Source organism: Mus pahari, chromosome 10 (assembly GCF_900095145.1).
Source record: "Mus pahari chromosome 10, PAHARI_EIJ_v1.1, whole genome shotgun sequence".
Lineage (NCBI taxonomy): Eukaryota > Metazoa > Chordata > Mammalia > Rodentia > Muridae > Mus > Mus pahari.
In genome coordinates, this window is record NC_034599.1 from 5670322 (window position 1) to 5693813 (window position 23492).

General features: G+C 38.3%; 1 protein-coding gene across 1 annotated transcript in view; it reads right to left on the reverse strand.

Annotated features, from left to right (window-relative positions):
• Cntn5 (contactin 5) overlaps nt 1–23492 on the reverse strand; it is a 1169992-nt gene that overhangs the window by 40273 nt on the left and 1106227 nt on the right. The window contains exons 20-21 of the mRNA XM_029543057.1: nt 4456–4526; nt 3211–3445 (exon numbers count right to left, since the gene is read on the reverse strand). Of these exons, the coding sequence (XP_029398917.1) occupies nt 3211–3445; nt 4456–4526 (306 nt within the window). The remainder of the gene's footprint in view (nt 1–3210; nt 3446–4455; nt 4527–23492) is intronic.

A 23492-nucleotide genomic window follows, 5' to 3' on the forward strand; every position in this document is an offset into this window, starting at 1 on the left:
CCTGGCTGTCCTGGAACTCACTTTGTAGACCAGACTGGCCTCGAACTCAGAAATCCGCCTGCCTCTGCCTCCCGAGTGCTGGGATTAAAGGCGTGCACCCGGCCATGTTTGACTTTTATGTGGGTGCTGAGAATCTGAACTCAGGTCCTCATGCATGGGCGGTAGGTACCTTATCAACTGAGCCATCATCACTACTTCTGCCTTGGCTCTTATTTTTTTTTCACGACCTTTTAACCACTAACCCTTTTTACATTTTGATATTGGAATCCTTACTTGAGCCCTCTACTTTTAAGTGTTTTCAGAAACCACAGAAAGCTAGAAACTGCCTACTGGACTCTGCTATAGCATATGCGATAGCCTTCATTCTTTTTGCATGGAATTCTTGGTAACTTTGAACCAAGTTGCACAAGGCTCCTGATAGGCCATGTCATGATTAAGCATTTTCCAAACTCACCCTTGTATATCACAAAATTTAAACAAAAATAAAAACAACATCTACTCTTGACTTGAACTCAAGTAATTTGATGAAAGTTCAGGATTAAATTCGTTCAATTACACTATGTTCTGTCTGTAGTCAGAGAAGTGAAAAGCTCTCATTCTCTTGTTTAGGGTGTGATGTAGGCTGTGGATAGCTCCTCTACTCTGGTCTGGGGACAGTAGTGTCATGGACACACTCATTGATAGATTTCAGAACCAGTTAGATTAAAATTGAGAACAGAGTTATCATGAATATGAATTTAGATGATATATGTGTGTTAAGTGACCCAGCAGCAGGAGTCCTCCTAGTGATTTGGGAGGATGTGCTTGTAATATATTGATTGTACATCTGACTTCCCAGGAAGGTTAGTGGCAACATTAATCAAAGGGGACTCTAATAAACTTGGTGGAAGAAGGGTTATAGTTTCATTAGTTAAAATTCAGTTGAAGACAGCTGCCATTGAACATTTATAGTCACTAATCCAAATGGATCACCCAGCACAGACAGGCAGTTATTCCTTGTATTTTATAACTAATATGCTAATTTATTAATTTCTGACTTTACATAAATCCCATTGAGCTCAGTTTCAGCTAAGAGCTGATCGGGAGAGTGGCACCTTGTGAGCATGAGCCTTGGTTGCCTTGTTTTTAAGGCATAACTGGAAATTAGTTTCTTCAGGTAAGAAGAGAATTCTGGACTTTAATAAAAACAAAAGCCATGAAATTCATCTGAAGAGGCAAAAGCCCCAAATATTAGAAAAAAAACTAAATAACATTAAAATAAATAAATGGTTTAATCTGTGCTTGCTAATTACTTTGAAGGTAATTTGAAACAATAGTTCTGTGTACTTTCTGGCAAGATACACACTACCAAACAGCTGTTTGGAGTGAAAAATTTTATATATATATATACATACATATATATGTCATATATATCCATATTCCCAGTAAAATAGTACACGGAAAAGTAAATGTTTAAAAGGAAAAGCTTTATTTCCTTTTTGTAATTTTAGACTTTTTTTTTTTTTGACAAGGTTTCTCTGTATAGCCCTGACTGTCTTGGAACTCACTCTGTAGATCAGTCTGGCCTTGAACTCTGAAGACTTATATATAGGTGTGTGGGTATATGTGCTTGAGTTTAGTGCCTAAGAGAGCAGAAGAAAGAATCAGATCCCTTGAAGCTAGAGCTAGGTTTACAAGTGATTGTGAGCCATCAGAGGTGGGCCTTCTGTAAAAGCAGGATGCTCTCTTAAACTGGTGAGCCATTTCTCCAGGCCCAAAGCATATGTTGTGATTCCTATACTGTAGGGGAGGGGTGGACAACCCAGAGGTACCACTTACTGTATACCCCACAAGCCTGTCTTTCTGAAAAATAGACTTGGCCTTCAAATTATGACCTCAAACTTATTTTAAAGGGTTAAATTAGATCAGTCTCTCCTTCCTTCTCTCTCCCCCTCTCTCTCCCTCTTTCTTTCCCTCTCCCTCTCCCCTTTCTCTCCCTATCCTCCTTCCTCCCTACCTCCCTCTTTTCTTGTCCCTCCCCCTCCCCTTCTCACTTATACATACACACACACAGAGAAAGCATGGCTGTATCTAACACAACCTGAAGTAGTAGGTACATGAAAATCTTAATGGAACTCCTATAGTTTTTTACTTGATTCTACACCTTCCTATTGTTCCCTTAGGATAAAGTTTTGCTCAGCTTCACAGCTTTGTCCTGAATTACAACAGTGCATGGCAGCTCTTATTTGAAAGTGTATCTTATATAAATCAAGTGCTACCTTTGTTTTTCTACATTCAAATGACCTTATTTATTTCTTCCCATGAAGCTCCCAGCACCAAACCAATTAGAAATTCTTCTGAGCTATTCACGTGGGCATGAATGAAGCACCAGGCTCAGCTAGTGTCAACCTTGCTTATTTGAAAGGTCAAACAGCTGTTGCCTTTGTGCAATATTTTCTTTTGAATTATTCTTAATTTTTTACTTTAGTAGGTCCGTTGAATTCTCCACATGAATAGGAGTAGGAAGACAGCTAAGATCTCCCTCACTTTCTCTTTCAGAAGATTGCAATTTTGTATTTAAGCTTAAAGAGGCTCAGGATCTTGATAGCAGAAGTTGATTTTGTGGTTTAGCTACAGTACCTATAAAGACATTCTGTTTTCCAGTTCATTCTTTTGGAAAGTGAGCACACTTACTCTCTAGATCCTACCCCAGGCAGGTATGTAAGAATAGAATGAGCTCATGCACGTCATGACCACATAATATAGAAAAATCAAGGACTAATGGAGAGATGTGCATTTAATTCTTGAGATTTAATTAAGAGATGCTTAATCTTTCACAGGCTCCTTTGCTTATCTGCTCCTCACTTTCACTTTCTTTTTAGTTTCATTTGTTCAAGAACACACACACACACACACACACACACACACACACATTAAAATAACCAGAGAAAATAACATACTCTACAGATTACTGATGTTATCCACATGATGGAATATGATGGTCATATATTATTAGTGAACAAAAAAAACATAAATCAACATATGCAGACTACGTTTTTAAAAAGATGAATTTGGGAAAAGTCTCATTAGCTGCATCTAAGAAGTATAATGGGATTATGAGTGAGATTTTCAATCTTTGGCTAACTGGTATTTTCCAAAACATGCACACCATGTCTCATTAAATGACAAAATACAATACTAACATATAAAGGAATGGATGAAGTCACTGACCTCCCTCAGCTGAACAGATGACTACGATCTGGCTGAAGGGTCCGTCACCTTTATTATTATAAACACCAACTTTGACCTCAAAGGGTGTGAGAGGAGGGACACTTTCATCTCGGTAAATGAACTTGGAAGCCTCGGAAGACGTAACCATTTTTTCCTTCCAGCCACGTGTTCCATTAGGTCTGAATGCCACTATGTAGCCGAAGCCTTCCCCATTCTGAAACTCTTCTGATACTGGCTAAAGAAGGATAACACAGTTAATCCACAAAATAACTGGCTGAGAAACACTCTCCTCTTAATGCTTAGTTTTGCAAAGTTACAAAAAATTATGGGGAAAAGGCTCAGAACTTTTTAATAGACTGAAAGCTAAGACAGCACATGTACTTTGGCTTTAGAGAAACAGGATAAAAATGGAATTTTATCTGTTGATATCTAAGGAAACACACAAAATTTCTGGAAACTCATGAGCTGAAATAATGTACTCCAATTAGTCATGTATATGAGCTGAATATCTGTGGACTCTATTGTAGAGCTGAGCATGCTAGAGAAAGCTGTCATGATTAGGATGCAAGCCTGGCATCTCTAGTTAGTGCTCTGCAGAGTGGTCTGCAGATTAAATTAAAGAGAGGTTAATGTGTGACCGATCTTCAGTGTTCTTTTCTTCAGTGTCTGTCTTTTTCCGAATTGGAAAAACAAGGAAACAAACATCCACCCTGGACTGTCAATGTTTTAAAGTTCTCATGCTACACATGACTTATATTTAAATTTACTTAAACATTTCAATGGCATATTATAGATGGAAGTGAATATATTGACAAGCCAATGGTGTGATATCACCAGCCACTGAGGAGCAGAGTATGCAAAGCATTGTAGATAGCCAGAAATTATGTGCTAAGTGACTTTTTTAACTTGAATTCCAATTTAAAGAAAAACTATGTTCTGAGTAAAGGAATAGATAAAATCTATTAATTGAAGTTCATAGAAGATCAACAGAGGTCAGATGTTGGGAAATAAGTATCCGGGCAGAAACATGGAGAAAAGACATAAGGCTTTACTTATGAAAGGAATGGGTCTGGGTAAAGATGAGAGGAATTTACCTGGGCCATGGTCATCTGAGTAGTGGATTCCCATACTGCTTCTTCATTCAAATAGAAACATCTAGTCTTATACCAGGACATGTTCTCCGTGCATAGCCTTAGCTTCTAAGCAAACAACCCATTCTGATACTTGTAAAGACATCATTTTTACCTCCCAGGCAATGACCAACTCATGCCTTCTTCCACTTCTTCCACTCACGTTGCTGGGTGCCGTCTTTGGAACTGTGGATAAAATGCATGGAGGCTGAAGAAAATAAATACATGTGTAATTTCCCTAGCCTCGGCCCATTACCACCTGAATTAAATTTGGTAGAGCTCGTAAATGAGTCAAATATTTGCTTTAAGATAGATTTATCATATTAGTATTGAAGCAAAATATATGATAGATACCTTACTTTATGGGACAGCTTGGTGATACATATATATGTTCACTTGATATCTATAATATTTATTATATATTATATATTTACTTGATATCTATAATATATAATATAAATAAATCATAACTAACACCAAAGCTAAGATGATTTACTAGTGATTGAGCAAATTTTACCCTTTAAATTACTCTCAATTCTTCTCTTTGCCACTGTTTTATTTCTTCTTATTAATCCCTGCATCTGCAAAGGTTCTGGAAAAATCTCCAGGTCCATAGCAGCATTATCTCAGGAAGCTCCAGTTTAAGGAAAACATACCCACAATACTTAAGAGAATGTACTTAAAGGAATAAGCAACTGTCAATATCAATCTTTCTGCCACTGCAAATACAGACTCACTTGGTGCAAAGTCTACAAATGAATAGTGATTAAAAGAATAAACCTGTCAGAGGAATACATTTCTCCTTCACTGCACCAAACTACAAATTCTGTAGCTGAATGAGAATATGTTCAAGTGAAGGGCAGTTAAATGAAGAAAACTAGTAAAAGAAATCACTTTCAGGCTCTGTACCTGCATGGGCAATTTTATACTTCAGTCTTTCCTTTGTATCCCAGCATATACTTAAGATAATATTGATATGCACATAAACACTAAATCTACTACTATACATTACTTGTTGGAATGAAAAGCTGTTAATTACTAGTATAGATTTTTTATATGACATTTTATATACTATGAAAAACCTGAAGCCCAATATATTGTAGTACTAGAAAGGCAAAATAAAGAATTCTTGGACCAGGGAAGTAGGTAAGAAAAGCCTGTGAATATAAAATGATCTACACTAAAATCAATAACTTTTGTGCAACCAGGCTTGGGCTGATTGACCTTGGACTTTCTCCTAAGACATAATTCTTCTCTTGTTCAAGTACTTGCTAATATTATTACTGCCAGACTATACAAAGTTTAGCAGCTGTCCATGATTTTCTTTGACAGCCACATGCATTCTGCAGGTTATTTGTCTATTGAGTTCATTAATGTGGATTCCCTCAGAAGTATCTGAAATCTGCTTGTACTTTGTTACAAGAGAGTACACGGTTCAATGAAGAAGAGAAAGTATTCAGACAATAGTTAATATGTCCTAGTTAATATGAAATCAAGGAAATTACTTATTAATATGCATTTTTAAAAGCTTGTTTTGAATTTTTCTTCTACAGTTTCATGCATGCATATGGTTCATTCTGATTACTATAATCCCATGTACTCTGGTTTGAGGCCTACTCCTCCTAATCATTCTTCTTACAATTCCTTTTTAAAGAATATTTTTCTTTCTGAGATTCACTGAATTTAGACAGGGTAATTTTTGTGATCATGGATTTAGAACGGTCAGTCAGAGAATGGTGTGCTCCTCAGTGGGCACACGCGTTATTGGAAATTATAATTATTGCTACTCTAAAAACCCGAGACACATCCATATGCTGCAGTACGTTTCCTAAGACAGTCTGGGTGACATTGACTGTGATGTTAAATTTGTTTATTTTGTGGGCAACAGTATATGTGAGGCTTACAATAGGGGTACTTGTAAAAACAATACATGCATTCCTGTGCCAGTTAATTTCATGTCTCCTCCATTCAAGCTAGAGTTATCCTATGCAATTGAGAAAATGCCTCCATCAGACTGGCCTGTAGACAAGCCCGTGGGGTTGAATACTGATTAATATGGGGGAGGGGCAGCCCACGGTGTGTGTGCCAATCCTGGCAGGTTGAGCAAATCAAGGAAGAAATCTACTGAGCAGCATTCTCCATGTTTTCTATTTTAAATTTTAATTTCCATACATCTTGGACTGCAAGTATAAATCAAGATAAACCCTTTCCTCTCTAAGTTGATCTTGCTTATGATGTTTTATCACAACAGTAGAAATGAAACCAAAAGAATTCCCAAGGGTGCTGTTCCTGGTTAATTTCAGAGTTCTGTGTATCATGACCATCAATCAGTTAATGCCTACTTAAAGCAATAGCAAATTTCATACAGTTTGTTAATACCCAAGCATTGTGGTTTCTTTTAAGACATTTGTTTAATTAAAAAATGAATACACTATTACTGATGCCATGTTATGCTTGCAGACAGGAGCCTAGCATGGCTTTCCCCTGAGAAGCTCTACCAGCAGCTGACTGAGACAGATGTAGATATAGCCGACCTTTAGACTGAGCTTGGAGACCCCTATGGAAGAGTTGGGGATGGATTGAAGAAGCTGAAGGGAATGGAAAACCCATAACTCTAACAGTATCAAGTAACCCAGACCCCTAGGAGCTCCCAGAGACTAAGCCACGACCAAAGAGCATACATGGGCTGATTCATGGCCCCCAGCATATATGTAGTAGAGGACTGCCTTGTCTGGCCTCAATGGTATAAGATGTGCTTAATCCTATAGAGACTTGATGCGCCAGGAAAGAGGGATGCTGGCGGGGGTGGGGGATGGGATAAGGTGAGATTGGGTGGGCAGGTGAGAGGCATGGATAGGTCGGTGGGTCAGGGAACACCCTCTCAAAGGCAAAGATTGGGGTGAAGAATTCTGAGAGGGGGACCCTGAGGGGAGCAACATTTGGATAATTAAATAAAATAATTTAAGAAAAAAGAAAAAACCGGGCAGTGGTGGTGCATGCCTTTAATCCAAGCACTTGGGAAGCAGAGACAGGTGGATTTCTGAGTTTGAGGTCAGAGCCTGGTCTCAGACAGAGTGAGTTCCAGGGCTACACAGAGAAACCCTGTCTCAAAAAACCAAAAAAAAAAAAAAAAAAAAAAAAAAAAAAAAAAAAAAAAAAAAAGAAAGAAAGAAAGAAAGAAAGAAAGAAAGAAAGAGAAAGTGAATACATATACACTAAGTACACATTTTACATTTATCCCTAACTATATGTATCGAAATAACAAAACAACTGAATAACACTGTTTTAATATTTTTTTAGGGTAAGTTGTTTGTCTACATCATTAATCTAAGTTTATATCTGGAACTTAGATGTTTGAATTCTCTTCTTTGAAAAAAAGTCACCAAGAACCCATATTTCTGTGCAAAGACTTGGCATGGGAAGATCTCTCTCTGTTTTGTTCAGTCCTTGAAATGATGAGCTGCTCAGAGCCTTTGGGCAAGAGCTGTCCAATGAGCTATTAGTTCCAAAGTGAGCCTCCCTTGAACTGCACTGAAATCTAAGGTGTTGAATTGAGTACAAAGAACTATAAAGTTGAATGCCCTGAAAATCTCAAAGGAGCACTGTGTAGCCCAGTCATGGTTTAGTTTTTAGAAAACATTTACATTTTTCATAAATTTTAACTTTCTGAGCAAAAATATGTTTAAAAAGCAACAGGTATTGCCTCTAGTAATGAGACTAGAGACATGGCTTGACACTCTCATAGCAAACTCCCAAATATAGTAAATTCAGGTGCAGGAAATCTAATGTCCTCTTCTGGCCTCCTCAAGCACTAGACAGAAAAGTGGAGCACAGATATGCATGTAAAATTAAATAAATATAAAGGGGAGCAGTTCTACTTCACCCCAGCTATACAATTCCTGGGTGTATACCCAAAAGATGCTCCATTATATGGGAATGTTAATAGCAGTTTTATCTGTAATAGTCAGAAACTGGAAACAAACTAAATGCTCTTCAGCTGAAAAATGGATGAAGAAAATGTGTTATATCCACACAGTATAATATTGCTCAGCTATTAAAAACAAAGACATCACGAAATTTGCAGGTAAATGGATGGAACTTGAGAATATCATCATGAGTGAGGTAAAACAGAGCCAGAAAGCAGATAGAATTGTATGGTATATATGCATTTATAAGTAGGCATTAGCCATAAAGTGCAAGATAACCATGCTACAATCCATGGACCTAAAGAAACTAGGTAATAAGGAGATTTGAGGGGAGAATGTGGGAATTTCAGGAGAAACTGAATAGTCATCGGAGGTGGATGGAGAGAGGGAACTGGGTATGAGAAGGGTAGGAAGGGAATGGGGATGGCAATCAGAAGTGGGGGAATGGAAATGGGAAGGCATTTCTTATGATTAGCTGGAGGCCTGGAACAGGGGAGGTTACAGGGAGTGTGGGGGTGACTCAAACTAATATTCCTATCAGAGGGGAACATAGAGACTGAAGTAGCCAGGACTTCCAGAGGAGAAAGGGAGATTTCAATCCACCTACAAAACCTTCAAACTAAACCGTGTCTTCTCTACAAGATGTTCAGAGATAAAGATAGAGCAGAGACAGGGAGAACAACCAACCAATGACTGCCCCCAACTCAAGACTAACTTACCTAAGACCATGGAGGCTCACAGAGCCTGAGCCACCAACCAGGAAGCACGCAGGGACTGGACCTAAAGCCCCTACATATTTGTAGCAGATGTGCAATTTGATCTTAATGTGGGTCCCCTAACAAGTGGAGTGGGGACTATCTCTGATTCTGTTGCCTGTCATTGGATACCCTTCCCTGTACCTGGACTGCCTGGTTGCACCTCAGTGGGAAAGGATGTACCTAGTCCTGTTGGGGACCTCAGTGTGAGATGGTACCCAAGGGAGTACATCTTCCCCTTCTCTGAGGGCAGTAGGAGAGGGATCTGTAAGGGCAGGATTGGGAGGAAAGAAGGCAGGGGCTGTAATAGGAATATAAAGTGAATTTTAAAAATTCAATTATTGGAAGACAAAAAAAAGGTGAAAATTTGAGGTTTCCACTGATTGCAAAAGCAAAATAAAACTTTTTGTAAATTAACACAGTGATGTAAGAGTAATTTCTAGGTTGAATTATCCCATAAATAACTTATGTTTGGCAAGCTATACTTAGAAATCAAGCTTCTCAACATAATATTTTGTGACGAGTTAATCTATTGTCAAATAGTCAGTGTAAAGAACTAAGATCATCGCTGCTTCACTCTCTTCATTTAATGAGACATATATAGCACCAGAAGAGGAAGATGACCAACAGTGTTTTGATAATGCATATGTGTGGATTTTGAAAAGCCTATTAGACTAGACAGAACAGGGAGGTCTGAAGAGCTGCAGCCCAGGACAGTGCTTTGCTATTGGAATCTAAGTCTGCTAAGCTTATATTTCTTAATACTATGCAGACATGATGGCTTGTATGGCCATGCATTTCCTTGTGTCAAGTTGGTGACACGTGGTCATTATCTCTGCTGTACCATGGTAGAGCTTGCTGATTTTAATTATATCCCTTTGTTTATGACATAAAACATTTGACATAATCTCCCAGAGCTTTTCTGGTATGAAGATTCTCTAATTCTTGTAAGAAGCATGAAATCCATAAAGTTCAAATCTCATAAAAACTTTCAGAGAAATACATATTTTAAAAATTCAAATATATTATTTTCAGTGTAATTAGTGAGAACCTGATTTAGAATTAAGCATCCAGGCAGTTTTCTCCCTCAATCAGCTACTGATAAATGTCATGAACATTTTAACTCCAGGGATCAAGTTTTTAATTTTGCTGAACAGCTAAACTCCCATGCTCCTGCGTTTATTTCTGAGCAATCACTCTTCATGGACAGATGATCTAGTTGAGACTTTATACACAAGTTACAAGTACTTAGCTGTTTCAGGTTTTATCTGGCACATTGGAATATGAGATATTCTTTTTTCTTATATATTGGGATCATCCTTATAAGTATCTGGAATGACCTAAGTTGACTGTATTCCCTTAGTATAAACAGGCTAGACTATTACAGGTTTTTGGTAAATAGTGCAGTTTCAATAGCATGTTACACTTTACCACCACAGCTTAATTAAAAACTAAACAAAAGAAAATGATCATTTAACAACCTTTTTTTTTTCTTCTTGAAAGTCTCCAATTTCTCTTACAGTAAGTATTTACATGGCTCATTAAATACTACAGCTTTGCTAGAGACCATGGGAAGTCTTTGTAATTAAGAAGCTGAATACCGGTTATCCCAATCGCTGGTATGAATCAAACATTCAGGAGAATGGACAGGGAGGGGATCAGCTATACAGAAGATAATTTTGGAGGGACATTTCAAAAATATTTTTCTAATAGAATTGAAGTCTACTCTAAACAAATATTCCAATTAATAATTATCAAATAATTTTGTACAAAGATTAAAAATTAGAGTTCCCCAAAAGTTCCCAAACTAACACCAAACATCAATGGTATTCCCTAAAGAGTTAGAAGTAGCTTTTGTTATTTTCAGCGGGGCACATGGTTGGCAAGGAGACAAACTGACAGCATCTTGAGACATGAGAAAGATCTGCACTGAGTCCTAGCTATTCTGTCCCATTATTCCACTTGTCTTCTGAATATAAGAATATCTGCTTCTCTGGTTATTCTTTTTTCTTTTTCATTTTTAGTTTTTCAAGACAGGGTTTCTTTGTGTAGCCTTGGCTGTCTTGGGCCGAATTCTGTTGCTCAGGCTGGTCTTGAACTCACAGAGATCCACCTGCCTAGCCTCCCAATGATGGGATTAAAGACATGGATCTCCATTGCCTAGCTGGTTAGGTTTTGGTTTTTTGTTTGTTTGTTTTGTTTTTTGGTTTTTGGTTTTTTTCTTTAACAAACAAAACAAAACAAAAAAAACCTGCCTGGATTATAATTAATTTTATTTGACTGTCTGCATTTCTGTCTTGCCTTTTTTTTTAATTAGATATTTTCATTATTTACATTTCAAATGTTATCTCCTTTCCTAGTTTCCCCTCTGAAAATACCCTATCCTCTCCCCTCTCACCCTGCTCCCCAACCCAACCACTCCTGTTTCCTGACCTAGGCATTCCCCTATACTGGGGCATAGAACCTTCACAGGACCAAGGGCCTCTCCTCCCATTGAAGATCAACTAATACATCCTCTGCTACATAATCAGCTAGAGCCTTGAGTCCCTCCATTTGTTTTCTTTGGTTGGTGGTTTAGTCCCAGGGAGCTCTGGGGTTACTGGGTAGTTCATATTTTTGTTCCTCCTACAGGGCTACAAATCCTTTCAGCATCTTGGGTCCTTTCTCTACCTCCTTCATTGGGGACCCTGTGCTCCATTTAATGGATGACTGTGAGCATCCACTTCTGTATTAGTTAGGCACTGGCAGAGTCTCTCAGGAGACAGCTTTATCAGGCACCTGTCAGAAAGCACTTGGCATCTGCAATAGTGTCTGGGTTTGGTGGTTGTTTATGGGATGGATCACCAGGTGGGGCAGTTTCAGGATGGTCATGCCTTCAGTCTCTACTCCACACTTTGTCTCTGTTAACTCCTTCCATGGGTATTTTGTTCCCCGTTCTAAGAAGGAGCGAAGAAACTTTGGTCTTCTTTCTTAAATTTCATGAGTTTTGCAAATTTTATCTTGGGTATTCTGAGCTTCTGGGATAATATCCACTTACCACTGAATGCATATCATGTGTGTTCTTTTTTTGTTTTATTAAACCAATTTTTATTAGATATTTTCTTCATTTACATTTCAAATGCTAACCTGAAAGTCCCCTATACCCTCCCCCCTCACTGTTCCCCAACCCACCCACTCCCACTTCCTGGCCCTGGCATTCCCCTGTACTGGGGCATATACTCTTTGCAAGACCAAGTGCTTCTATTCCCAGTGATGGCAAACTAGGCCATCTTCTGCTACATATGCAGCTAGAGACACAAGCTCATGGGGTACTGGTTAGTTCATATTGTTGTTCCACCTACAGGGTTGCAGCCCCCTTCAGCACCTTAGGTACTTTCTCTAGCTCCTCCATTGGGGACCCTGTGCTCCATCCAANAGATGACTGTGAGCATCCACTTTTGTATTTGCCAGGCACTGGAATAGCCTCACAAGAGACAGCTATATCAGGGTTCTTTCAGCAAAGTCTTGCTGGCATATGCAATAGTGTCTGTGTTTAGTAGCTGATTATGGGATGGGTCCCTGGGTAGGGCAGTCTCTGAATGGTCCTTCCTTCTCTCTCAGCTCCAAATTTTGTCTCTGTACTTCCATGGGTATTTTGTTCCCCATTCTAAGGATTAAGGTTGTTGGATATTTTTAAAGTGCTTCATAGCCATTTAGTATTCCTCAATTGAGGAATACTTTATTTAGCTCTGTACCCCATTTTTCAATAGGGTTATTTGGTTTTCTAGAGTCCAACTTCTTGAGTTCTTTATATATATTGGATATTAGCCCGGTATGTGATTTAGGATTGTTAGTAAAGATCTTTTCCCAATCTGTTGGTTGCCATTTTGTCTTATTGACAGTGTCCTTTGCCTTACAGAATCTTTGCAATTTTATGAGGTCCCATTTGTCGATTCTTGATCTTACAACACAAGCCATTACTCTTCTATTCAGGAATTTTCCCCCTGTGCCCATATCTTTGAGGCTTTCCCCACTTTCTTCCTTATAAGTTTCAGTGTCTCTGGTTTTATGTGGAGTTCCTTGATCCAGTTAGTCTTGAGCTTTGTACAAGAAGATAAGAATAGATCGATTTGCATTCTTCTACATGCTAAGTGTCAGTTGAGCTTCACCATTTCTTGAAAATGCTGTCTTTTTTCCACTGAATGGCTTTAGCACCTTTGTCAAAGATCAAGTGACCATAGGTGTGTGGGTTCATTTCTGGATCTTCAATCCTATTCCATTGATCTACCTGTCTGTGTCTGTTGCTGTACCAGTACCATGCTTTTTTTTTTTTTTTTTTTTAAATCAAGATTGCTCTTTAGTACAGCTTGAAGTCAGGGATGGTGATTTCCCCAGAATTTCTTTTATCATTGAGACTAGTTTTTGCTATCCTAGGTTTTTTGTTATTCCAGATGAATTTGCAAATTGCCCTTTCTAACTCTGAGTAATTGAGTTGGAATTTTGATTGGGATTGCATTGAATGTGTAGATTGCTTTTGGAATGGATTAATCCTGTCAATCCATGAGTACGGGAGGTCTTTCCATCTTCTGATACCTTCTTCAATGTCTTTCTTCAGAGACTTGAAGTACTTATCATACCTTAGTTAAAATCACACCAAGGTATTTTATTTTATATTATCTGTACCTACTTTGAAGGGTATTGTTTTACTAATTTCTTTCTCAGCCTGTTTATCCTTTGTGTAGAGAATGGCCACTGATTTATTTGAGTTAGTTTTATATCCAGCTAGTTCACTGAAGTGGTTTATCAGGTTTAGGTGTTCTCTGGTGGAATTTTTAGGGTCACTTATATATACTATCATTTCATCTGCCAATAGTGATATTTTGACTTCATCCTTTCCTATCTGTATTCCTTTGATCTCCTTTTGTTGTCTAATTATTCTGGCTAGGGCTTCAAGTACTATATTGAATTTGTAAGGAGCAAGTGGGCAGCCTTTTGTAGTCCCTGATTTTAGTGAGATTGCTTCAAGTTTCTCTACATTCAGTTTGATGTTGGCTACTGGTTTGTTGTAGATTGCTTTTATTATGTTTAGGTAGGGGCCTTTAATTCCTGATCTTTCCAAGACTTTTATCATGAATGGGTGTTGGATTTTGTCAAATGCTTCCTCAGCATCTAATGAGATGATCATGTGGTTTTTGTATTTGAGTTTGTTTATATAGTAGATTATGCTGATATATTTCCATATATTGAATCATCCCTGCATCCCTGATATGAAGCCTACTTGATCATGATGGATGATCATTTTGATGTGCTCTTGGGTTCAGTTTGCGAGAATTTTTTTGAGTATTTTCGCATTGATATTTATGAGAGAAATTTGTCTGCAGTTCTCTTTCTTTGTTGTGTCTTTGTGTGGTTTAGGTATCAGAGTATTTGTGNCTTCATAGAACAAATTGGATAGAGTACCTTCTGTTTCTATTTTACGGAACAGTTTGAGGAGTATTCGTATTAGGTCTTCTTTGAAGGTCTGATAAAACTCTGCACTAAACCCATCAGGTCCTGGGCTTTTTTTAGTTGGGAGACTATTAATGACTGTTTCTAAGAACTGTTTAGATCATTAACCTGATTATGATTAAACTTTGGCACCTGGTATCTGTCTAGACAATTGTCCATTTCATCCAGGTTTTCCAGTTGTGTCTAGTATAGGCTTTGTAGTAGGATCTGATGACATTTTTAATTTCTTCAGATTCTGTCTCCCTTTTCATTTCTGACTTTGTTAATTAGGATACTGTCCCTGTGCCCTATAGTTAGCCTGACTAAGGGTTTATCTATCTTGTTGATTTTCTCAAAGAACCAGTGTTGCCTCCCCCAGCCTTGAAGCAGGCTGATTCAGACCTTGTTGCCAGGGAGCATGGGACCACCTAGGGTGGAATCTTCTGACTTAGCAGGCTCTATTGTTCTACACCTGCCACTGCTCTCCTCCAAAACGGACCCTTGAGATTTTTCTGGAGACAGATCACCTACAGGCTGGTGACAGGCACCAAGAATAGAGTGGCAGGGGGTGGGGCTTCCCTCCTCTTTATAAGCTCAGAATCTTAGTAAACTTGTGGGCTTTGATCAAACATGTTGTCTTAGCCTTTTTCCTTTTTCGCAGTCTAATCAATTTCAGCCCCAGCCTGCCTTTCAGGAGTACCTGGTTCATGTGGTCACTGGCCATAGTCTTAATACCTTGTCCTTCCTTTCCTAGCCTCTGACCAGACAAAAATCCTTGTCCTAGCATCTGCTTAGTCACTGCCTCATTAGGACTGCACATTATAATGCCCATCTGTGACAAGAGATCTCTTCGCCATAGGGTAACAGGCAAATTTGATGTAACATAAGGCTGAATTTGTCCTGAATTGCCCTCCTCATCTCTCCAGGTTAGCAATTTAGAGCTTTGTTTTGGGTTATTGGCATAACCAATTCCTTGAAGGTGAGTAAGTGTATCAAAGGGCTCGTTGAAGGCCAATCTTGTCCTCTAATGATTGTTTCATCAACTCCAGTATCTATTAATCCTTCAAAGTTTTTCCTTCAATTATCAATTTAAGGTTAGGTCTCTGATTAGTAATAGACTGAACCCAGTACACATCCGAGGAACCAAAGCCACTCTGTCCTGTCTCATTCTTAACAAATCTGGACGGTAGCGGATGCAAGGGAACTAAGATAAGTTGAGCAATTCTTTGATTGGCAGGAACAGTTATAATACCATGAGGGGAAGCAGACATGATTTTAATTTCTCCTTTATCATCATTATCTATAGCACCTGGATAAATCTGCAGACCTTTTACAATAGAACTGCTTTGTCCTACAAAAAAAAAAAAAAAAAAAATAAAGGTCCAAAAACTACTGAAGGCAGAGTTTGAACTCCAATTTNATTTCTGGGGTTAATACTGTGTGGGTGGTGGAACAGAGGTCCAATCCTGCACTTCCTGGGGTTGCCCTGACAAGTTCAAAAACTGATTTCTTTGGCTGGGCAGCAGCTTCATGGCCCCGTAAGCTGCCTGCTGTGGGTATCTAGGGGCCTGAGGCTGGCCCCTTCTCTTGTTTCCCCGCAAGGGTTGCCCTTCCTACATCGAGGACAAACTCCTGGGCATGGCCTGCTTGCCCACTCTCGGCACCTCTATTCTTAGGACAATCATTTTTAAAATGACCAAAACTTCCACACTTAAAACATGCATTATTCCCTCATTTCTCTGAAAGCATTGCTTGCAAGGTGGTTCCTTGCAAAGCAGCGGCCCTGATTATACGAATCTCTACACAGAGATGAATATATCCCACTAAAATTGTCTGTCCTTTGTGTGGCCTAATAGCGGCCCAACACGCTGCGTTAGCATTCTCATAAGCCAATTGCATAATGAAAGGAATTCCTATTTGAGAATCTCCAAGAATTCTGCTAGCTGCTTTCAATAGCCTATCCACAAAATCCTGGTAAAGCTCATCAGGACTCTACCAAATGCTGGCTAAGCTCCCACCAAGATCCCCTTTAGTTGGTAACTGATTCCAAGCCCAGCTGGCAGCCATAAACCAGCACCTGGTTTGGTTGATTCTTTGTATAGCTCTTTTTGTTTCTATTTGGTTGATTTCAGTCCTGAGTTTGACTATTTCAGTTGTGAGTTTGACTATTTTCTGCTATCTAATCCTCTTGGGTGAATTTGCTTCATTTTGTTCTAGGGCTTTTAGGTGTGCTGTCAAACTGCTAGTGTATGCTCTCTCCAGTTTCTTTTTGGAGGCACTCAGAGCTATGAGTTTTCTTCTTAGGAATGCTTTCATTGTGTCCCATAAGTTTGGGTATGTTCTGGCTTCATTTTCATCAAACTCTAAAAAGTCTTTAATTTCTTTTTTTCTTTCCTCCTTGACCAAGGTATCCTTGAGAAGAGCGTTGTTCAGCAGCCATGTATGTGGGCTTTCTATTCTTTATGTTGTTATTGAAGATCAGCCTTAGCACATGGTGATCTGATAGGATGCATGGGAAAATTTCTATATTTTTGTATCTGTTGAGGCCTGTTTTTTGGTTAATTTTGGAGAAGGTACCATGAGGTGCTGAGAAAAAGGCATATCCTTTTGTTTTAGGATAAAATGTTCTGTAGATATCAGTTAAATCCATTTGTTTCATAACTTCTGTTAGTTTCACTGTGTCTGTCTTTAATTTCTATTTTCTGTATCTGTCCATTGCTGAGAGTGGGGTGTTGAAGTTTCCCAATAATATTGTGTGCTGTGTAATGTGTGTTTTGAGCTTTATTATTTTTCTTTAATGAATGTGGATGCCCTTGCATTTGCAGCATAGATGTTCAGAATTGAGATTTCATCTTGGTAAAGTTTACCTTTGATGGGTATGAAGTGTCCCTCCTTATCTTTTTTGATAACTTTAGGTTGAAAGTCAATTTTATTCAATATTAGAATGGTTACTCCAGCTTGTTTCTTGGGACCATTTGCTTGGAAAATTGTTTTCCAGCTTTTTACTCTGGGGTAGTGTCTGTCTTTGTCCCTGAGGTGGGTTTCCTGTATGCAGCAAAATGTTGGGTCCTGTTTATGTAACCAGTCTGTTAGTCTATATCTTTTTATTGGGAAATTGAGTCCATTGATATTAAGAGATATTAAGAAGAAGTCATTGTTGCTTCTTGGTATTTTTGTTGTTATATTTGGAATTGTGTTCATGTAGCTATCTTCTTTTAGGTTTGTTGAAAGATTTCTTGCTTTTTCTATGGCGTAGTTTCCCTCCTTGTGTTGGAGTTTTCCCTTTATTATCCTTTGAAGGGCTGGATTTGTGGAAAGATATTGTGCAAATTTGGTTTTGTCATGGAATACCTTGGTTTCTCCATCTATGGTAATTGAGAGCTTTGCTGAGTATAGTAACCTCGGCTGGCATTTTTGCTCCCTTAGGGTCTGTGTGACCTCATTCCAGGATCTTCTGACTTTCATAGTCTCTGGGGAGAAGTCAGGTGTAATTCTGATAGGTCTGCCTTTATATGTTAATTGACCTTTTCCCCTTACTGCTTTAATATTCTTTCTTTGTTTTATATATTCATTGTTTTGACTATTATGTAACAGGAGGAATTTCTTTTCTGGTCCAATCTATTTGGAGCTCTGTAGGCTTCTTGTATGTTTATGGGCATCTCTTTCTATAGGTTAGGAACTTTTTTTCTGTAATTTTGTTGAAGATATTTACTGGCCCTTTAAGTTGGAAATCTTCCTTCTAATCTATATCTATTATTGTTAGGTTTGGTCTTCTCATCGTATCCACTATTCCCTGGATGTTTGGGGTAGGATCCTTTTGCATTTCGTATTTTCTTTGATTGTTGTTTCAATGTTTTCTATGGTATCTCCTGCACCTGAGATTCTCTCTTCTATCTCTTTTATTCTCTTTGTTATGCTTGCATCTATGGCTCCTGACTTCTTTCCTAGGTTTTCTATTTCAAGAGTTGTATCCTTTTGTGTTTTCTTTATTGTTTCTACTTCCATTTTTAGATCCTGGACTGTTTTCTTCAATCCTATCAAGTGTTTGGATGTGTTCTCCTGTATTTCTTTTAGGAAGTTATTTATGCCCTTCTTATAGTCCTACATCATCATCATGAGAAGTGACTTTAGATCTATATCTTGTTTTTTTTTTTTTTTTTTTGGTGTGATGATGTATCCAGGACTTGCTCTGGTGGGAGAGTTGGATTCCGATGATGACAAGTAACCTTGGTTTCTGTTGCTTCATTTCTTATGCTTGCCTCCTGTCATCTGATTATCTCAAGTGCTCCTTGCCATCAATATATCTGATTGGAGCCTGTCGTTCCTGTAATCTCAGTTGAGTCAAAACTTCTCAGAGTCTAGCTTTGTTTATGATCATGTGATTCTGTGATCCTGTGATGCTGAAATTCTAGGTGTGTCAGAGTTCTTGGCAGTCAAGCTTCCTCTGAGACCCTGAGATCCTGGTGTGACCAAGCTCTTGGGATCCTGGGATCCTAGGATCCTAAGATCCTGGACATATTAGAATGCCTGGATGTGGTACCTCCTCTGGGGACCGTGGGCCTGACTGCTGAGTTCAAAACCAAGATAGACCAGGGAAGACACAAAGGAATCTGAGCCACTGGTCGGGTGGGATTCCTGTGCCAGTGTTCCAGCTGGCCCCAGGCACCCCCAGTTTGGTTGGAACAGATCTTGTGTTCCACTCACCAGTCATCCTAAGTTCCTGAGCATTCTAGGTTGCTTGGGAGTGGAGAGTCCTCTGGGGATTGTGGGACCCTGAGTTCGGAACCAAAGTGGCCCAGTGCTGGCGCAGACCAGAAGGAATCCTATAATTTATGTTTTATGGTATGACACCTAGTGGTGAAACCTATGATAATACAACAGAAGTTTTAGTAAGGTCAAACCTGTGGTCTTGAACTCACATACCATTTGTGATCATTTGGCTTTGTTTTGTCATAAGAACTAATCCTTCAGTCTTGACATAGCAAGCATTTACTTGAACATCCACACAATATACCCATTTTGATCTCAAGAGCATATTTCAGAAAGTATAGGACTTTTCTAAGTTTTTAACCATCTTAATAACAATTGTCACCACAACACTCAGGAGGAAGGGGAACTCAGTACATACCATCTATCTCCACTCCTATATTCTTCATTTGTAAGGGTGGTCAAGGAAGATAGAGGATAAAATGGGTACCCACTGATGTATGTGGTTTAAAACAAACTAAAGAAATGGCAAGAAGAGGGCCCATGGAGATGCCTCCATGATCATGAACCCTGTTTGCCCCTGAATAGGATATCAATTCAGCTCTCAGTATTCATGTCTGGTGGCTCACAACTACCTACAACTCCAGATCCAGAGGGTTTGATAACACACACACACACACACACACACACACACACACACACACACACATGCAAGCACTCTTGCATGCACACACACACACACACTAATATATACATGTAAGTAAACAATAAATAATACTTTTAAAAACATAGAAGAAAGGGGTGCCAAGGGGAGACTAGTATACAAGAGGCTCCATTTGGTAGCAAGATTGGTGTTAGAGTATCAGCCATGCCATTTACTTAATAGACAACGTTGTACTTATAGTAACATCCCCTAGCTCTGCTTTATGATTTGTGGAATGGGAGGAAGAGCTCCCTTAGAGGACTACTGCTTTCATGGGATAATTAAAGCATGTGAAGAAGTTCAAGGACTTAGCACAAAGCCTGAAATTCATGTATGGAATTACTCACACTGGTAACAAATAGTTTCCCTTTAGAAAGGCATTCATTAGAGTCAGCAGACTGATTTTCAAGCTGCCTCTGAAACAGAGGCACACTTCTCACTTGTATTTTGGAGAGATTTGCCTGGACTAATAGGGTTTTATGACTGAAAACTACTCTTTGCCCCATGAAGCATACTGTTATTTTCTTTGTTCTAATTATTGAGATATGGTTTTAGAGGTCTGTTGCTTGCTGTAATTTCTGTCTTATTTTAATCTTACTGGGGACCATTTCTTTTACCTAATGTAATTAAATTACTCATTGGCTTGGAGAAAATCATAATGTTTACTTAATAGTATTTTCTTTTATATTTTACCAACCATTTCAGCAGAATACTTTATATTTTCTTTAAAACAGAGGAGGAAGACTAAAGTATTAAAATGCCCTCCCAGCTTGGGCCCTACCTTTGTACACAGCTGTATCTGACCACTGTTCACCTAATAGTTGTGTCCAGTAAATAATTCAGTCCAAATTGTATTTGGCATGGTTTTCAATCTTCCATTAAATACTATTTACTGTCAGAGAAAACGAATCCAGGCTCACCTTATGTGGTGTTACTATTTCTGTATGTTTTGTCTATTTTTTATATAGGAGCCGAATGTATATCTATCACAACAGGATTTTATTCTGTCTCCTCTATTAAGTTTCAAAATTAGATTTTCTCAATAACTTCTATGAACAGGGTCTCTGAGGATGCAAATGAAAAAAAAAATATTTTTTTTTCAGGAGCTTGAAGATAAAGTGCAGCTAAAGAGATCATAATTAAAAATGAACTGAGTCTTTTTGTCATATTCAATGAGCCATGTAACCTCAAATGCTGGAGTGAGAGTGGATACAGAAAATGACAGGCTCGTGAGGAACAAGGTAGCCAATCTTACCATCCTATCGTATTCCCTTCCCCAGTTTGTCTAAATGGTTTCTCTCCAACCCCATTTGCCAATAGGAATAGGCCATTTTCCTTTCAAAGCAAATGGTAGAGAAATAAGACAACCCTGCTCAGTGATTTCTTCTTCTACCTGGAGACATGACATTGAACTTCAGAACATTTTACATTTCTAGGGCTTAACAAGCAGGTATATGGGATGGTCACTGTGGGGCAGAGAGCAATACTGAAGGAAGGTTGAGTAGGCTCAGTAGAATTAGATCCACTAGTGGTTCCCACATCCCCAAAGAGCCCAAACCTTAGTAGAAAAGAAAGCATGTAGACAAAGTAAATCTTGGCACCATCTAACACCATTGAGAGACCACAGAGATGACATTATCTATGCAGCTATTACAAAGTAGGCAGTATGCATCTGGGAAAGGCTTTCATCTGCACATGCATTTGATACTCCTAGCTGTAAGAGCATTGATTTCTTAAATGCACAGATAGTATACTTTTCTTGTGTGGATAGAAATGTTTGTGTCATATTTTCCATTTCATGTCAAGAAATAGCATTGGACAGAATTCAAATATGCTAGGCAGCTACAGAGCTGTTTCTGGAATAACTTATTTGATATATAGTTTTTATACAATACTTGATTTTTCTTTGCTTCTTTAGTCTTCTTTTGCTAAGAAATCAGAGGAAAAATATTACTTTGTGGAGTAATATCAGCTTCCCCTTACACACTCAGTACGAGGTAAGAAGTCTGTAATGGTTGTGTGTGAGGGTTATAAGTGGGCTTTCAGGGGAGATGTTGAGTCCACATACATTTAGCTGAAAACATATCATTAATATAAAAGGGAATTTTGCATGGCCACCACAGCTTAAATTCCCATTTTGTAATATAATAACTCAGTTAGTGATGACGGTGATAATAGCATAGATATTAATATTCATATGTATTCTCTTATGTAATACTATGATCAAGTAGGCTGTCCCAGGTAGCTCTAGTTATCAACTTAACAGAGTTTTCAGTAATCTGACAGAGGAGACTCAACTAAAACATTGCCTAGATCAGACTGGTGTATAGGCATCTCTGTGTGGTATTGATTTGATTATTCATTTTTCTAGGAAGGTAGAGTCTATCTGGGATGGTGCCATCCATTGATTCTTGTTCTGGAATGTCTAAGAAAGTTAGTCAAGCATTAGACTATGAGTGAGCCTAGGAACAAGCTGGCAGGCATCATTCCTCCATGGTTTCTGCTTAAAGCCACTGTCTAGACAATCTAGCCAATGACAGATTGTGACCTAGAAGGGGAAGCCAAGGAAACCCTTCTGTTCCTGCTAAGTGGCTTTTTGTCATGGTGTTTGCCACAGTAGCAGAAAACTAGATCATGGTATTTTTCTCAAGTGATAAATAAGTATAAGAAAGACTTAGGAACACTTGCCTGTATTGAGTATGTTAGTAAATGACACAACAGAATATTGGTTAAAATCTAAACTCACTTAATTCAACAAACTTCACATATATATCACTATGTGTAAAGACATGTTACATGGTTAGCTACTCTAACTCCCTTCCTCTCTCCAACTCTCCTTGGAGGTTTCTAATATGTAATTTGCAGAATGTTGAGGTTCAAGACAAGAAGCAGCTGCTACTATAGTATTCATTGTGTTTTTCTGTTTCAACCATCTCATATTTTAAAGATGTATTTCCTAATCCATAGTTATCTCACTTGTGACATTTTTAAAATAACAAAACATTCACACTGTTCTGTTCCAAATTTACACATTAGTGTGAGAGAACAGCACATTTCATTAATTAAACATGTTACCTATTTATATCTTTTTCTCTGTGTATAATCTAATTAAAACTTGTAAGAAAATTGAAATTGCTCCATAAATATAAATGCACACCAAAGTAAAAATAGCCATACTATACTAGTTTGACCTCCTTATACCAAGAAGTTGGACTGAATCAATTTATACTTCTTTGGTGTAAAGCTTTTTATTGGTGTATATTCATTTACAAAGTACTGAGTCTTATGTGAGACCCCCTTGATACAAGTACATAACATACTTTGACAATGTTCTCTGGTGCCCACATACCTTATCCATTTAGTTATTTTTAATGACTATCAAAAGTGTTTGATGACTAGAAATGTATATATATTCTCTCTCTCTCTCTCTCTCTCTCTCTCTCTCTCTCTCTCTCTCTCTCTCTCTCCCACACACACACACATATATACATACATACATATTTTGTATGGAAAGAGTACTTTAAACAGAGATGTGTAATTCAGGTTTCTTTCTGAAATGTAGATTTTTTTTAATGAAGAGAAATTTACAGAGGCT